This window comes from Gorilla gorilla, chromosome 11 (assembly GCF_029281585.2).
Source record: "Gorilla gorilla gorilla isolate KB3781 chromosome 11, NHGRI_mGorGor1-v2.1_pri, whole genome shotgun sequence".
NCBI classification, from domain to species: domain Eukaryota; kingdom Metazoa; phylum Chordata; class Mammalia; order Primates; family Hominidae; genus Gorilla; species Gorilla gorilla.
Genome location: NC_073235.2, coordinates 135,973,794 through 135,989,859, shown reverse-complemented (window position 1 = coordinate 135,989,859; position 16,066 = coordinate 135,973,794). Strand labels below are relative to the sequence as shown.

Sequence of the window (16,066 nt, the reverse complement as noted above, 5' to 3'; positions counted from 1 at the left end):
AGGGTGAATCAAGCATGATTTTCGGGAAAACAAAGTCCCCTAATTAAGCACCTGCCAGTTTGTGCCTTGATAACACCACATGAAGTTTGGAGATTGCACTAACTTTCTTAACTGGGTCTTACCCGTAATCGATAATCATCCACAGTCCAGATTCGGCTTGCAAAATCATTGGAAGCTGCTAAGAGGTAAGATCCCTGTGGGAATAAAGAAGAGGAAAACCAATTTTTAGCCAAATCAGAGGAATTCAGTTCACACGATATAAATTCCCCAATAATCAAGTACAAGAAGGGTTAGATGCTTCGCCCTATACACCCAGCCTGAATACCTGCTACTGTCATGAGTGTGCTTCAACTCGCCAGTCTCCTTCGAGTTCAGACCTTTTTTTTTTTGAGCTTGCTCAATTTCACCAGAATATTGCAGACACCTCAAGCTCAAAATGGAACTCAGCCTTCCCTACTCACTTTTCCCTTGGCAACCTTCACTAGCAGCAAATATTAACAAGTCAGAAACCTCAGAGGCACCCTTGACTCTCTCCTTGCCTAATCTCCCAACTCTCACTCTGAGAACTGTTCATCTTCAATGTGTCGAGCCTGGTCCTCTCCTTTCTCCCCTATTGCCTCAGCCCCCACCTGGGCCTTCTGCATCTCTGCAGAAGCACTGAACGCACGGGCCACTGCAGACCTGCTTCCTCCAATCCAGTCTTCAACACTGTCACAGTTACACCACAATTTAACACCACACCCAGTTCTAAAAATCTCTCAAGTCTCCACATGGCTTTACAGAAGTCTAAACCTTTTAATACAACATACCCTCATTTTCCAACCTTATTTCCTTATCATTCCCCAATTAAATTCAAGGAGCAGTTATTTAGAACCTAATAAGCACTGTGCCAGGTGCTGGGGGTACAAAGATGATTAATGCCCAGACACTTGTCCTCAGGTAGTCAGCTCTCAGCTTAGTAAAAGAAACAGATATAGACCACCACCGTGCCATAGAATAGGTTTGCACAAGATGCTGGGAACACAGACACTCAGCCCACCCAGGAATGTGAACAAGGCCCCCCAGAGATGACAATCAAGATAAGGACTCTTGGTAGATGAGGACGCTACCTTGGCCTCACCCAGTCATCACCTCCACCCAAGCTCCTGCACTCGCCCAGCCCAACCTCCTCTGCTCCCTCTGCCTGTGGTGTCCGTCCCTGGCTTTTTGCCTCTGACCTATGATTATCTTTAGATCTGCTTTAAATGCCTTACTATGGCCCCTAACCCTTGCCCCAGAATGAGCTACTCTCTCATCAGTATTTCCTTTCTACTCCACACACATCTCAGCCGTAACTCAGCACAACGCTTTGCAGTTTAATGCTTTCCCATCACTCTCATTTAGATGGCGAATCTCGGAGGGTAGAGACCACACTGGCCCCTGGAGTACAGCATCTATACACTCAAAATACAACTATTAAGTGAAATTATAGAGTACTGAGTAACATCACAAGCCTAATGCATGAAGCAGAACCCAAGGGTTTATCAGAGTTGATACAGCAATTAACCCTATAATCTACTTCTATCTTTCTTTAACATGGATTTGACTTAAGATACAGAGAATGGCAGAGAAATCGGGTAAGTTATGTTATAATTTCAAGAACCTAATGTCTTAAATTATTTCTAAAAACCTTTAAAATCATAGCTATTCAATACTTACAGCACTATCAAATTCAATGCTTGTAATTCCTGCATTACTGCCAGATAGGGAACCCTTGAACTCACATTTTTCTGTATAAAAAGAAAAAATTAGGATGATGGGAAGTTAAATAAAGCCAATAAATACATTAAAACAGGGCACTGAAATACAATGGAAGCTAATTACACTGCTAAAACAATAGCTATCCTGTACCTTTACAGAATCAAACAAAATAGCAGGACAAACAGAACATGAGAGATAAAAGATACTGCTAGTTTCTAAGAGGAATGCAAGTCTAAGTGGACACTGACCCCAGTATCTTGGATGTGTGTTCTGTTCTTTAAGAAATGTAGTTATTCATTCTCTTTAGAAAAACAAAGTGTAGGAATTTATAAACCATGTCAATCAAACTAGAGACTGGGTTTATTCAGTTCCATTATTTCTCAGTAAATTTGAAAAACTTACATACATAAATCTTTGGTTTGATCAGCATTTGTGCCAACTTAACTACCACTTTTGTAGAAACTGGCAGTCAATTTCCGGATCCATGGTGTGGTAATTTTCATTAAGGTGTGAAAAGAAATTGTGTTAGTTACATTTAAATGACTAGTCATTAGAATACCAGTCAAGCTAGTTTGGAGTTTCTGGAATTTGCCCTCATACTTTATCTCCATGAATCTAAGATCCTGGCAAGCGAACTAAGTGCCAGCACCTCCCATCCCTCTACACAGCTCTCCCTCACCAACAGAGCCACTGTCCACTTTATCTACTCTGCTTCCAGACAGCCTGGCCACCCACACAGAAATTTCAGTAACGGGCAATCCCAAACTGAGAAGAACAAAAATCTCAATGATCTGATTAAATTCCTTTTAAAAGGGTAACTTAAGGATGATCCACACAGATAAGCTAGAAATTAAGGAACCATTGTAATCATATTTGTAAAAGAGGAACACAGAACAGAAAACATTTCAACACATTTTTATCTTATTCAGTACTTCTAAGTAGTAAAAATAATGATTGGAGCCAGATATCAAGGTGACACGAATACTGGTTTGAAGCTGTCATGTACATTCAGGCCACAGACTGTTAACCTGGTTGATGAACCTCTCCTCTGAACTCACTTGCAAAATCCAGCATATTTAATGGCTTTTTCTGGATCCTAGCTTTCTTAAGATTTTCAAAATGGTTGAAAAAGGCTAATATTCGCTAAGATTTTCCTTTAGATGAAATCTTCACAGATAAAAATATTACTGCAAATTCTAAGAAATATCTCTTTGGCTTATGCTTAAAATACTGGTCTATTTGCTTGGCACTTAACACAGTGCTGAAATGTAAGAAGTGACCAAAAAATTAATGCTATTCAATATGAGAGATTGATCTCAAAAGAACAAAGACTGTATTAAAACTCTTAATTATCTACAAGGTACGGGGTTGGGGGCGGGGGGTGCTATGTCAATAGCATTTGTATAATTCCCAGTGGAACTTCTGCTTTGGAGAGAATGAGCAAAAACAGATGTTCCCACTGGGTAGAAAGTGTGATTCTTCTGATAATCCAAAAGGATGAAAAAACAGGACCCCCAAACTATTTCAGAAAAGGTCTCTTGAACTTGGCCTCTTCCAAGATTCAGTAAATAAATATTTGCCAAGACGAAAAATCTCGTAGACTGAAAAAGCTGTTGTAGAAGAAAGGCCCTACACAAAACTGTAAGAAATGCTGCCACACATTCTGCTATTTCTGTAGATTAGGTAGAAACTTGATTTTATTAACACAAATTATGTGCTGGCACAGATTATGTCAGTATTAACTTCAACTGATGTTCGTTTCCTTCTCAGCAGCAAAAAGGTTACTAGAATTAAAGGTTGGTACCTCTAATTTTCTTATAGGTGTTTTTACTGACCAAGGAGTAAAACGAAAATATTTCTAGTGTTATTTTTATTTAAATCTCAACGGCATACTCAAAACAGACTGTTTACTTTGATTTTGCAAATCAAATTCCCTAAAATTTCCTTTTTTAAAAGACACAGGGTCTTGCTGTGCTGCCCATGCTGGAATGCAGTGATGCGATCAGAGCTCACAGCAGCCTCTCACTCCTGGGCTCAATTGATCTTCCCACTTCAGCTTCCCAGGAAGCTGGGACTGCAAGTGCATGCCACCGCACCCAGCTACTTTTTAATGTTTTTTTTTGTAGAGGCAGGGTCTCACTTTGTTGCCCAGGCTGGTCTTGAACTCCTGGCCTCAAGAAATCCTCTTGCCCCAGCCTCACAAAGTGAAAATTTCTTATGATTTGTTTTTATTATTGTTTTCTAATAGCTTCAGCCATTATCATTCATAAGCTAAATGTTTCTGGGCAAAACAGTAAATTTTAGTATGCTTCAATGCGCTGTAACTGCTGAGTCCCTTTCCTGAAAATCAAAGGCCGGGGCAGAGAGGAGGGGTGCTTTACTAATAACCTATTCTAGTAAGTTGCTCCTGCTCTGATAAACCTTAAAAGCAGTACCCCTAAGATTTTTCAGTTGCTAGAGAAGGCTACAGTAAGAAGAGCATGGAATTTCAAGTCTTCTGACCTGCATTAGTCCTAGTTCCACCATTCCCTCACCATAGAAATCATTCACTAGCCATGTAAATCACGTAGTATCTGAGTTTTATTCCCTTTATCTGTGAAATGGCACAATCTCTACCATTCTAACCACACAGGGCTGTTGTGATGATCAGGGGAATTAACAGACAAAATCACTTTGGAGCTATTTATTGCTGGACAGGGATAATGTGTGTGTTGCAACTACGGACACTTGACAAAGTGGTTCCTATTAAAAACCTTAAGCCTTATTCTTTGGCCTTACTTTAGTAAAAATACATGCATATTTAACTGAATCTTGAAAATGTCAAAACTGGGAAATGCCCAGCTTCAGATTTCTAAGAGATGGTTTCATTAACTTCCATTTTCTGTTTTAATGCCATCCATCTCTGAGCATCCTAAAAGTCCAAAGAGACTGAGTCTTGATCTAAGGGCCCTTGTCTGACACACTGTTAAATACATCTTTTCTAGGTAATACGCCTCTGTTTTCTCAAGCTTAGACATGACTCCAGTCATTTTTTCCCTAGGCTATTGCCATTGTCATTAAATGCATCAACCACAGCTTAATGTATAGTTTAATTGTAGAATCCATGATCATAAGACTTATTTTCCTCATAAAAACGGTACTATTTTGCAAGATGCTCTGATTGGTATATACTTGAGAAAAATTACAGAAACCTTACTAACATAAACATATCCATAACTTAACAGTATTTTCTGATCACTACTTAGAAAATGAGAGCAAACATCCACTCAGAAGTAAAGAATAACTGAGATGTACAATGCTTTGGTCAAATGATCCCTTACATAAAATGTATGTTTTGAGAAAATGAACAATTCACAGTGCCTGAAAGCAAGGTCAACCAGATGCCAGCAACACAGCTTCTTTCTGCGGTGCAAGGGTGCATCATCTCAAGTTTTCAGTCTGAGATCATGCAGCAGGCTCTCACCTCCAAATACTTCCCAAAGCTTAACCCTGCGGTCCATGCCTCCGGTGGCCAGTAACCGGGAACCTGGACTGAACTGCACAGCGTTGACTTCCCCATCATGTGCATCCTGCAAGACAAGCACCCTGTGTCAAACCCAGTCATTCTCATCCCAAGAGCTCAAGATGCGCGAACACTCCAAATGCCTAATTCATGGGGAAACACTCATCCTTAAAGACAGGTGGAGCCAATCATAAACTAAACTGGACTCCTAGCCCAGGTCAACTAAGATTCTGTTATCATTTTATTCTTCTAGTTACAGTTGCATTAGAGTGCAGTGCAACCTTCTCAAAAAGTACTCAAAATCTGTGTAGACTGCTTAAAGTTGGTCCTTGCATTAATTTCATCTGTTCTAACAATAATGGCCTATATTTATCTTAATAGTTTAAAAGTAAACCTAGAATTAATTTTGGTCCAGACTGAGTTAATACTACTTATTGATCTACTAGTAATTACTAATTTACTAATAATATTAAATACTACATATTTAAATAATGTATAGCACATGGCCTCTCAAAATACAGCTTTCGCAATGAGTCCTAATATAAGTAGATGGCAAAAACACCAATCTGTGTTATAATGGAATTCTATGTAGTTCTTTCTGGAAACATTATGGGACTAGTGTGTACTGGCAGTGTGACCTCTGCCAAGTTTCTGAAATCTCAGTTTGCTCAGCTCCAGAAAGGTTTTTGCAACCCAGAATGGTGCCTGTTAATGCATAAGCCTTAGATAAAAATGACAGTCGTTATTTTAAGAGAATTTATATTCTTCACAGGGAAATTTCTGATACTGGCATAAACACTGGCAAAAGATGGTACTTATGTTCAGGATAAGAAAGAAAACCAAGTAAAAAAGCATCCTGGCTGGGTGCAGTGGCACACATCTGTGATCCCAGCACTTCGGGAGACCGAGGTGGGCAGATTGCATGAGCTCAGGAGTTCAAGACCAGCCTGGGCAACGTGGCGAAACCTCGTCTCTTAAAAACTAAAAAACAAAAATTAGCCAGGTGTGGTAGCACATACCTATTGCTCCAGCTACTCAAGAGGCTGAGGTGGGAGGATTGCTTTAGCCCAAGGTTGAGGCTGCAGTGAGCTGAGATTGTGCTACTGTACTCCCGCCTGGATAACAGAGTGAGACTCAGCATCCCATTCTAGAATGGGAAAAGGGAATAATCGAAAAATTCACTATACTCCTTAAGAAGATTATGGGCAGTGAAATATTTTTGGATGAAATATAATGCCTAGAATTGGCTTCAAATTGCTCCAGCGTAAGTGTGGGGGGGAAGAGATACTGCGTATGTTTGGAAATTTCTATAATAGAGAAGGAAAAGAAAGACTAGAAAACATAGACTACCAATATGAGATTGTTAAGTAGATAAACACTTGTCTAAAAGGTCACTTGGGGAAGAGAATATGTGATATTTACATTTGCTTGGGACTAAAAAAAAATAAAATGCTTGAAGTATCACGGAGAGAGTGACTATTAACAGGCTGGGCAACAGGCATCACTTTGGTAATTTCATTTTCCACTTTGCCTCCCTCTTGTGACCCACTGCTGAAAAGTATGACAGGTGACCAAACCTTTTACCCCCATGAAATTTCCTTTTCTTTTTTATGGTTTCTTTCTCCTTAGGAGGTCTCAGATTGAAAACTTGAGATCATGCACCATCACACCCATGACTGCCACTCATCAGTCTCCTGTGTAACTGGTCTTGTTGGATACTCGTCAGCTGTGAGCCGATCACTCTCAGAAACACACACTGACAGAATCCCAAATTATCAGCTGCTCCATGATCCCATACACATGACTTAAATGTGACGGGAGGGAAAAAATGGGCTGCTGGGAGTTGAGGGCAACAAAGGGACTGTGACATTCAGTGCAATCAGACCTTTTACCAATCATCATCGACCTCTGCAGGTGCCCGGTGCATCACGGAATCACAGGAGTGGAGTGGGACTGGGAAGGGGCGTTGATGCGCCCCATCCCAACTCCTCCTCCAAAGCGGAACTCTCTTTACAACAGTCAAGGCAGTTCATCACTCAGCCAGTCCACTGTGTAACTAGCAAAGTCCCTCCTTATACCTGGAACCCAAAGCTCCCACCATATAAATTCCATCCCATTTTTACGGCAAAATCTTCCCTGCTTTGAAAGCTGGCTCCTTTCACTCACCTGCTGCCAGTTATTAGGCCAGTATTGGAGTCAGTCCAACTCTCCAGGTTCTGTTCTTTGTGCTCTGTTTCCTACCCTCCTCATGCTTTGACAGTTCTGAGCCAGGTACTGAATGTTTCCCCAGGCTGGTTCAATTTCTGCTCAATTTCCCCAGCTGGGATGCAAACTACCTGCTAGTACTAGGACCCAGCTCTGAACTCCGGGTGACAGCCCTGGTATCCATCGCAGTGGCTTCTGCCCAGGACTGCTTCCAATCATAGACCCCTAATGGCTGGGAGTCATACAGATAGGGGTATAATTCATGAAACCAACAGCTGTCCTACTGAACTTCCATAATAGACCACTGACTGGCAACTCACTCTAAACTGGAGCCAATTGGTGACAATAATTATATAAATCCCTCTCCCATTTTTCACCATCCCTAATTACTTTTCCTTTGCCCCATCCCTCATGCTAGCAATCCTTTCTCGGTCAGCTCTGCCATTACAGAGGATGGTTGTAACAAATTTTGTCCTCTGAAACTAAGCAAAATATATCAATTTCTCACAGCTGACAGAGCCAAAAGGTGGAAAGGCTTGATATAAGTAAAACAATGGAACGCTTAGCTGCAGGCCTAGAAAGGACCCTTTAATTGCCAGGCTCTGTTACCATATCAAGCGCGGTGGGGTTCGGGGCTGAAGCATACTTACGAAGACACACAAGGCAGTAGTTGGTACCCTCACTTCTTTACCAGAACCAGGATGAGTATCCACATTGTCCTGGGGGACTGGGAAGGAAGAGACAGAGCGTCTCCTAAGAAATAACAAAGACAAATATTAGACAGGATTGCAGAGGTTTACTGCTCATCAAATTGTTAGAAAGGACTCCAAGACGACCTTGCTTAAGCAGACTGCCTCTGTTGATAGACTGTCCTTCTAGATTCTTCAAACTACAGAACAATTCACAAAAAAATCAAAAGCACCCTCACTCAAATGAGAAAGAGAGCCAGCACATGCCTTACTCTCCTGCACACTAACCTGTGGACTCCAAAACCCAACAATGAAAAGCAATCCTGAACAATTGCTTACCCAGTCAATAAGCTGCTGGGAAACTTTCTCAACTTAATGTAACAGCTAGCTCAGAGGTAGCTCTTTGGTCTTTTTTGCAAAACTATTTTATTTCTATGCCTAGTTAGAATCAACCTCATCACTTGTGATCAATGTGGAGTCTAACGCATGCCAAAAGAAAGCAACAAGAGCATGAGTACTGTACAAAGTGTTCAACCTGGCAGCCCTGCTCCGAGGGCTCCCGGCATTCCTAGGAACATGCAAAGCATCCTCGTTAGCACGTGAACATCTGATGACTGAGGGCAGTGAAGCGGTGATCGGCATAATTGTTAAGGACCCACACTCACATGCTGGACTAAGAGAGGATAATAGTTTCACCTGGCAGCATCAGAAGAAGAATGATGTCCCAAAAGGGGAGACTCGGACAGACTAAAGGGAAAGGCCAGAGATCAGCACGCAGCGAGATTAAGAGGAAAGGAAGTTGAGGAAAAAAGGAAGAAGCTAAATGAAAAGCTGATATTAAGGCATATGTATACTCTGCACCACTGACACCTGGTGTACATTTAAAGAATAAAAATAAGTCATGGACATATACTTAGGTATACTTATACACATTTAAAAAGGAAAGGTCTTCTAACCTACCCAAAGATATTAGTGATAGAATCCAGAAGGCCTCCAGCAGGCTGCGAGAGTCGCTTACTAAAGAGGAGGGGAGGATAGGTTTAAACCTTAGAAACATTTTGCCCAAATAACCAATCAATAAACAGCCCACAAAAACAGGTACCTGGGAATATGTTTCCCACTTAGTTCCCAAACCCCAGCCAAGAGAAACCCAACACAGTACCAAACTGCCAGAAAACAGTGGGAAGGGAAAGGGAAAACCCAGCCTAGAAGTTTCAAAAGAAACAAGGTTCCCTAGTATTAAATTAATTTCCCTGGAAATAAAGCATTAGACAACTAACCTCACAATTCCTGGCTAACTAACTTCACAATTTCTGACTGTTAGTAACCAATCCCCACTCTTGAAGGGCGGTGCGGGCGGGGGAAGCCCTAGTAAGAATGAAACAGGATGATCAAACCTAAACAAACAATCATTCTGCTTAGTAAGGTTTCACTGTCCATATTTGAGTAAGCCACTACATTTTTTTGTATTTAGAAGCATTTGAAGCCACCCGTGTTCTGCTTCCCTCCCATTAAGCAGAGGTGAACTGAGAAAGACTGGACACCTCTGTGGTGTGTTCGACGCTGGGTGTCCCAGAAAAGGGGTAAGGGGTTGGGTGCATCTGACTGCATTCTTTGTCATGTCCACAGATGTGCCTTCATATTGCTCCTCAAGCTGTCTTTTCCCTGGCCCAAACCTGCCTACTTACGTGGCTGCTCTGCTGATGGCTCGCACAGGAGAGGTCTCTTCTGTGTGATCAGAAGTTTCATCCACAATGACCTCAATGTCATCATCCCTGGAAAGAAAGGCAAGAGATTCTTTGATTCTCCTGAACAGGAGTTCTGTGATTAATCTGTTCCGCAAATGCTAATGTCATTTTGTAGTTAGATCCTAAACCACTTGGCTATGACAGCAATGCGTTAAAGATTCTTTGGAGAAAAAGGAAGAGCTGCCATGTTCTGAACAACACTACAATAAACATTTAACCTGTTCAAATCAAATCCAGAATTTCAACTGAGAATAAATTTAAAAGTGAGCTTTTGATCCTTTCAGGTATAAACACAGTTCCCACTTGAAGCAATAAAATATGATCTGTTGAGTCTATAACCACATAACCAGTGCCAAAGTAGGGCATTCCATCAACAGTCAGCATCACTGTTGAAGGGCTGCAGTACTCACCAAGCACAGTTCCCATGACACAAGGGCTGAGGGGTACCTAGGGTAGTTAGGGGCAGCAGCTATGGAATATAAGAAAACAACAGTGTAGGGAGAATTCAGGGAAAGAAGGGATGGCTAAATGGGCCATGAAATCAACAGCCGACTTAACCCAGTTTCAAATATTACTTTAAAAAATAGAAAAGCAAAATTTAAACACTATGCATTTTTGACTCTGCGCATTTTATGCTTAAATACATAGTGTCTCTGACATTAGGAGAGCCCATCACACTTCAAATGACATAATCAAGTCATAGGACATGCTCCCTTTGTTGCTGTTTATCCCAGCGGATGCAAAGTACCTCTGGAATCCCCCTTCCTCATTTTTATGGGCCACGTCTTTCCTACTTGGAGGAGGGCAAGTAATTATTTTGGTCTTAATGACCTCCTACTGAGATGCAACCTTCATGGAGAAGATAATTAAATGTAATAACCTAAGATTTCATCACCTACTGTTTGGATTCATAAGAACTTGACAGATTTTTCCTTTTCAATAAATAATTATCTGGATTAGGTAAATATATACTTAAGAACCTGTTACTAAGCAAGTTAAACCAGGTCAGAGTAAATTTATTTTCCTTAGCTATTTATTCCAGGACTATGTGTAATTATTGCACCACATTCTTGGCCAGGATGTAGAAGGGAATAAAAGGCAGGTCGAAAGAAAGAGGACAAGGCTGTGCTTTATTTTCTTGATTGGCTTTCTCAGGGATCTAGGTTTGTGAGAGTCACCTGTGCCCACACAAGGACGAGAGGAGAACTGCAAAGACAGGAACTGCAAATATGAGCTGAGCCTTTGACAATGTCCTGTTGAAAATAGAATTTTATGGTTTTAAGTACTTGCAACTGTGCTTAGGCCCGGGACCACAAGAAAACACTAGCATTTGCTAAGTTATCAAAACCTTTCAAAGATGTATGTCCTCTGACCCAGAAACTCCTTAGGGAAGCATAGAGATTAAGAAGAGGCCTTAGGCCGGGCTCGGTGGCTCATGCCTGTAATTTCAGCACTTTGGGAGGCCAAGGCAGGCGGATCACCTGAAGTCAGGAGTTCGAGACCAGCCTGACCAACATGGAGAAACTCCATCTCTACTAAAAATACAAAATTAGCTGGGCGTGGTGGCGCATGCCTGTAATCCCAGCTACTTGGGAGGCTGAGGCAGGAGAGTCGCTTAAACCTGGGAGGCGGAGGTTGCAGTGAGCTGAGATTGCACCATTGCACTCCAGCCTGGGCCACAAGAGTGAAACTCCATCTCAAAATAAAATAAAATACAAAATAAAATAACAGGACTTTACAGCCCTGTGTTTGCATACTACCTCGGCCCCTTCCTGTATGATCTTGGGCAGGATGCTCAACCTGTCTAAATTATCACAGTCAACCCGGTTATGCAAATGACACTTTTATAAGCTGTTATTCTGAAGAAACCAAATCTCATTTCCAGGTCAACTATTTATTTACTTTGTGGCTTGGGAAAATACAACTGAGATTAATCTTCCACATCTGAGGGTGCAGACACACACGTACCCTACATATCTAAAGCAAAGGCATGATATGGGAACCTTTGTTTCTTTGTAAATTAAGACGTTAGTTGGTGAATGACTCCTAGTTGAATTTAAACCCCTCCACTTATAGGGAAGCAACCAACATTTTAAAAAATAGTGGATCAAAACTCTAAAACTATATTCCAAAACACATTTCAATAGAAAAGAAACATCCTAGAGTGAAGGAAACTCTTTTCTACCACTATGAAAGCTTCAAATCTCAGAGAAGATACCCCACCTTAACTTGTAGGCAGATTAGGAAAAGCTTCAGAACTAGTTTGATTCCTTTTGTTCCAAGAGATCTTAGTTTTCACTTGAGTTTCCACTTTAAGTTACAAACCAAAGGGAGCAAGGAGGGAAAAAACAAACAAAAAAACAACAACAAAAACCCCACCGCAGCACTACATGGCAGGCATAATTAAGAGGCAGAAAACTGATCGCCCAAAGTGTCAACAGGAAACAGTGAGGCAGTAATGGGTACTGAGTGCAGGAAGTTAGAATTCACGTTCACAGCTGATGAACACAAACTTTTTGGAAGGTTATTTGGTGATGTTCCAAAAGCTTTGACCCATCAAATTTTATTTTCAATAATCTATCTCAAGTAAGTAATCAGAAATAGGGTCAAAGGCCATATCAGTACATGATTTGTGAGAAATTAGAAGCCAGCAAAATACAATTAAAATGATATATGGATGTTAGTTCTGAGTGGTGGAAGAACTGTATGTTTTCATTTTCTTCCTTTAACATTTTTCTTTCTAAAATCTGTAAGATGATTTTACAGAAATAAAAACATTAGAAGCTATGATCACACCACTGCACTCCAGCCTGGGCAACAGAGCAAGACCCTGTCTCAAAAACAAACAAACAAACAAATAAAAACAAAACTTTTAAGAGAGCCAAATTTTCAGGAACACAGTTTTGATTCATTTATCTTTACTTACTGTTCGACTGGTAGAGGTTCCTTTGCTGCTTCTGCAAGCTCTTTCTGCAGCCGGGCTTGCCGCCTCCTGTTAAAAAATAAATAAATAAATAAATAAATAAATAATTTAAAAAAAAGCCCACCATTTATGTCTGCTTAAGAAAGCATGGGGTTTGGGCTCTCTAGAAGCCACCAGTTCTAATAACACATTCAGTGCATGTAAAATAACAACTACCCTGAGCAAAATACTCAAAAGTCACAAGCCCAAACTCATAACATCAGTAAGGCTCCCCTTTTAAAGGGTTTCAGAGTAAAGCCTAGAAGAGAGACAGGCCACATTATTAGAGAAAGCAGTGAACTGGCAAAGGAGGAGGCCTGCCTTCCGGGACCAAGGGTATCTTAGGATAGACATGTGCCTCAGGCTCACTGAGGGTTAGTCATGGTTGTGACTTAAGTTTTCTGCAGCAAATAGTCTTACACAGGTTGAGCATCCATTACTCGAAATGTCTGGGACTACAAGTGTTTCAGATTTCGAATTTTCTCAGATTTCGAAGTTTTGCATAAACATGATATAAATCTTGAGGACAGGATCCAGGTCTAAATATGAAATTCAGTTGTAATTGATGGTAAATCGGAAATCTGAAATGCTCCAATGAGTCCTTCCTTTGAGTGTCATGTTGGCACTCAAGAAGTTTCAGAATCTGGAGCATTGTGGAGTTTGGGATATGGGATGCTCAACCTGCATTACACCCACAGCCTGATTACTAACAGTGAAGATTTACTTAGGACTTCCCCGTACCTGACACTGTTAATTACTTTACAGACTTTAACTCATTTAAGCCTTATAACAACCTTTTGAGGTAAATATCATTATTGCCATTTATAAATGAGGAAATTGATGTACAGTGAGATTCTTGAAATGTCAAAGTTTACATAACGTTAGTAACTTTAATTTACTAAAGCTTGACATAGAAGTCTTGGCTGTGACAAATTTTTAACATGGTCAAAGTCTCATCCACTAACTCCCCTTCTCAGAATCATTTTTGTCTCTCATTCAAGTCCTAAATTCAGAAACTCCCTAACTCCTAACCCTGACCTTACTCTCTCTTCTTTGATATATTTCACTTCTAACTATGGCTATGCCTGCTAGGTGGAGGACCCCTAATGTAGAACTCTAGCAATGCTACTGAGCTGCAATCAAGAATTCTGCTGAAATTTCTCGTAAGCTTTTACCACGGTGGTAATTCTCAAAATGAAGGAAAGTCCTCTAGGCAGTATAGCAGAATCTTGGGAAGGGATGTGGGTATAGCTTAAAAAGTGCATTACACTCTTGATTTTATACCTGGAAGATGAAAAATAAGTTTTACAGGGAAAATTACCAAAAATACAATTTATCCAAATTGTCTTAGTTGGCAGAGACAACTGTGAACTAACTCTCTTTGAGGAAAAACCAGAATCTCGGTATAAAGTGTGTGAGTACCACTACTCTATGATTAAAGCACTTGTTGACTGTCCGAAATCTACTTTCTATAACTTCAGGTCCCAGTTCTGCAAGGTGGAGATAAAAACTTGACTTAGGGTCACAGGGAGAGGAAAACACCACCTGTTATCAGGGATTCATCACTATAGCTGAAAGGAAAGGTCTTTAACAGCTCAAACAGAGTCTCTCTCTGTCACCCAGGCTGGAGGGCAGTGAGTGACATCATCTCGGCTCACTGCAATCTCCGCTGTGTTCAAGCGATTCTCCTGTCTCAGCCTCCTGAGTAGCCGGGATTACAGCCACCTGCCACTACATCCAGCTAATTTTTGTGTTTTTAGTAGTAGAGACAGGGTTTTGCCATGTTGGCCAGGCTGATCTTGAACTCCTGACCTCAGGTGATCCACCCGCCTCGGCCTCCCAAAGTGCTGGGATTACAGGCCGCAGCCACCGCGCCCAGCCCTGAGTGCATCTTATGAAGCAGCCACTGTGCCTGACCGCAGGGACACGTGGCAGCATAAGGGAAGGAGGCAGAGTGTGAAGAGCTATCTCAAAACAGTGTGCTACATATGGCCCAGGTAAACCACAGCTGCCTGAAGCAGGAAGATGAGGGACATCTAAGCTGGGGAGGCAGGAAGTGGGTAATGACGCAGGAAGGCTTCTAGGAGGAGAAGCTACCTAAGCAAAGTAATGAAGACTCCTCAGGTCCCACATCTGCAATCACATGACACCTCCAAGTGCACATCCCTAGGAAGATGCTTCAAAGGGTGGGCTAGGGAATGAGGACAGCATTTTCACTAGGAAATGTGCATTACTCCCCGTCCACTGCACTGCTCAGGGGCTCTTCCTTGGCATCACCACACATCTCCCCAACTTCTCCCTCCAGCAGCCTCTCAGCTGACGTGAACATGCAACCTAGCAGCATCCAGCTCACCTGGGGCCCCCAACACCCTCACACTGCTGTCAAGCTCCATGGCATAAGCCAAACAATTCTGCTTAAAGTAAATGTGAGACAGAAACAATACAAAAAGGACAGCTTATTTTTTCTTAATAGAAACTGGAAAATTAGAAAATACAGGTAAGTATAAAATGAGAAATCAAAAACCATAATCTCACCACCCCCAAAAATAAACACCAGTAACAGTACATATAATTCTTTCCAGTCATTTTTTTTAAAAAGTATACAAAATTGGGATCATCTGTATGAAAACATTTTGTGTCCTATTTTCGGTTATATTAATTTTAGGCATTTTCCACAGCACTAAGTATTCTTTTCGTTTTGCTTTTGAGGCAGAGTCTTGCTCTGTTGCCCAGGCTAGAGCCTAGTGGCATGATATTGGCTCACTGCAACTTCCACCTCCCATGTTCAAGCGATTCTCCTGCCTCAGCCTCCTGAGTAGCTGGGATTACAGGCATCCGCTACCACGCCCGGCTAATTTTTGTATTTTTATTAGAGACGGGGTTTCACCATGTTGGCCAGGCTGGTCTCGAATTCCTAACCTCAAGTGATTCACCTTCCTTGGCCTCCCAAAGTGCTAGGATTACAGTGTGCGCCACCACACCAGGCCAATCTTACACCTTCTAACGGTATTTTTATATCCATTTACAGTATTTTTGTATCCATTAAGTAATCTCTCTTTAACCTCCTTCCCCACTACTCTTCCCACGCTCTAGTAACCACAGTTATACTCTGTACCTCTAGGAGAACATTTTTCTTTTAGCCCCACACGTAGAAGCACGCAGTATCTGCCTTCCTGTGCCTGGCTTATTTCACTTAATATATTGTCCTCCAGTTCCATCC

The 16,066-nt window shown here is 41.4% G+C and overlaps 1 protein-coding gene and 1 non-coding gene across 6 annotated transcripts in view; both read right to left on the bottom strand.

Annotated features, from left to right (window-relative positions):
* The window catches only part of ATG16L1 (autophagy related 16 like 1), a 44,397-nt gene that overhangs the window by 12,466 nt on the left and 15,865 nt on the right, over positions 1 to 16,066 (bottom strand). For 2 of the 5 annotated variants that reach the window (XM_019022486.4, XM_019022487.4), the window contains 8 exons: positions 12,811 to 12,876; positions 9,825 to 9,911; positions 9,097 to 9,153; positions 8,833 to 8,883; positions 8,098 to 8,200; positions 5,204 to 5,309; positions 1,699 to 1,769; positions 123 to 194 (listed from right to left, as the gene is read on the bottom strand). In XM_019022486.4, coding sequence (XP_018878031.1) covers positions 123 to 194; positions 1,699 to 1,769; positions 5,204 to 5,309; positions 8,098 to 8,200; positions 8,833 to 8,883; positions 9,097 to 9,153; positions 9,825 to 9,911; positions 12,811 to 12,876 — 613 coding nt within the window. The remainder of the gene's footprint in view (positions 1 to 122; positions 195 to 1,698; positions 1,770 to 5,203; positions 5,310 to 8,097; positions 8,201 to 8,832; positions 8,884 to 9,096; positions 9,154 to 9,824; positions 9,912 to 12,810; positions 12,877 to 16,066) is intronic. The other 3 variants (XM_004033379.4, XM_004033380.4, XM_004033378.5) reach the window with 2 other exon arrangements.
* Positions 6,874 to 7,149, bottom strand: LOC115933869 (small Cajal body-specific RNA 6). The gene has a single exon (XR_004069714.2).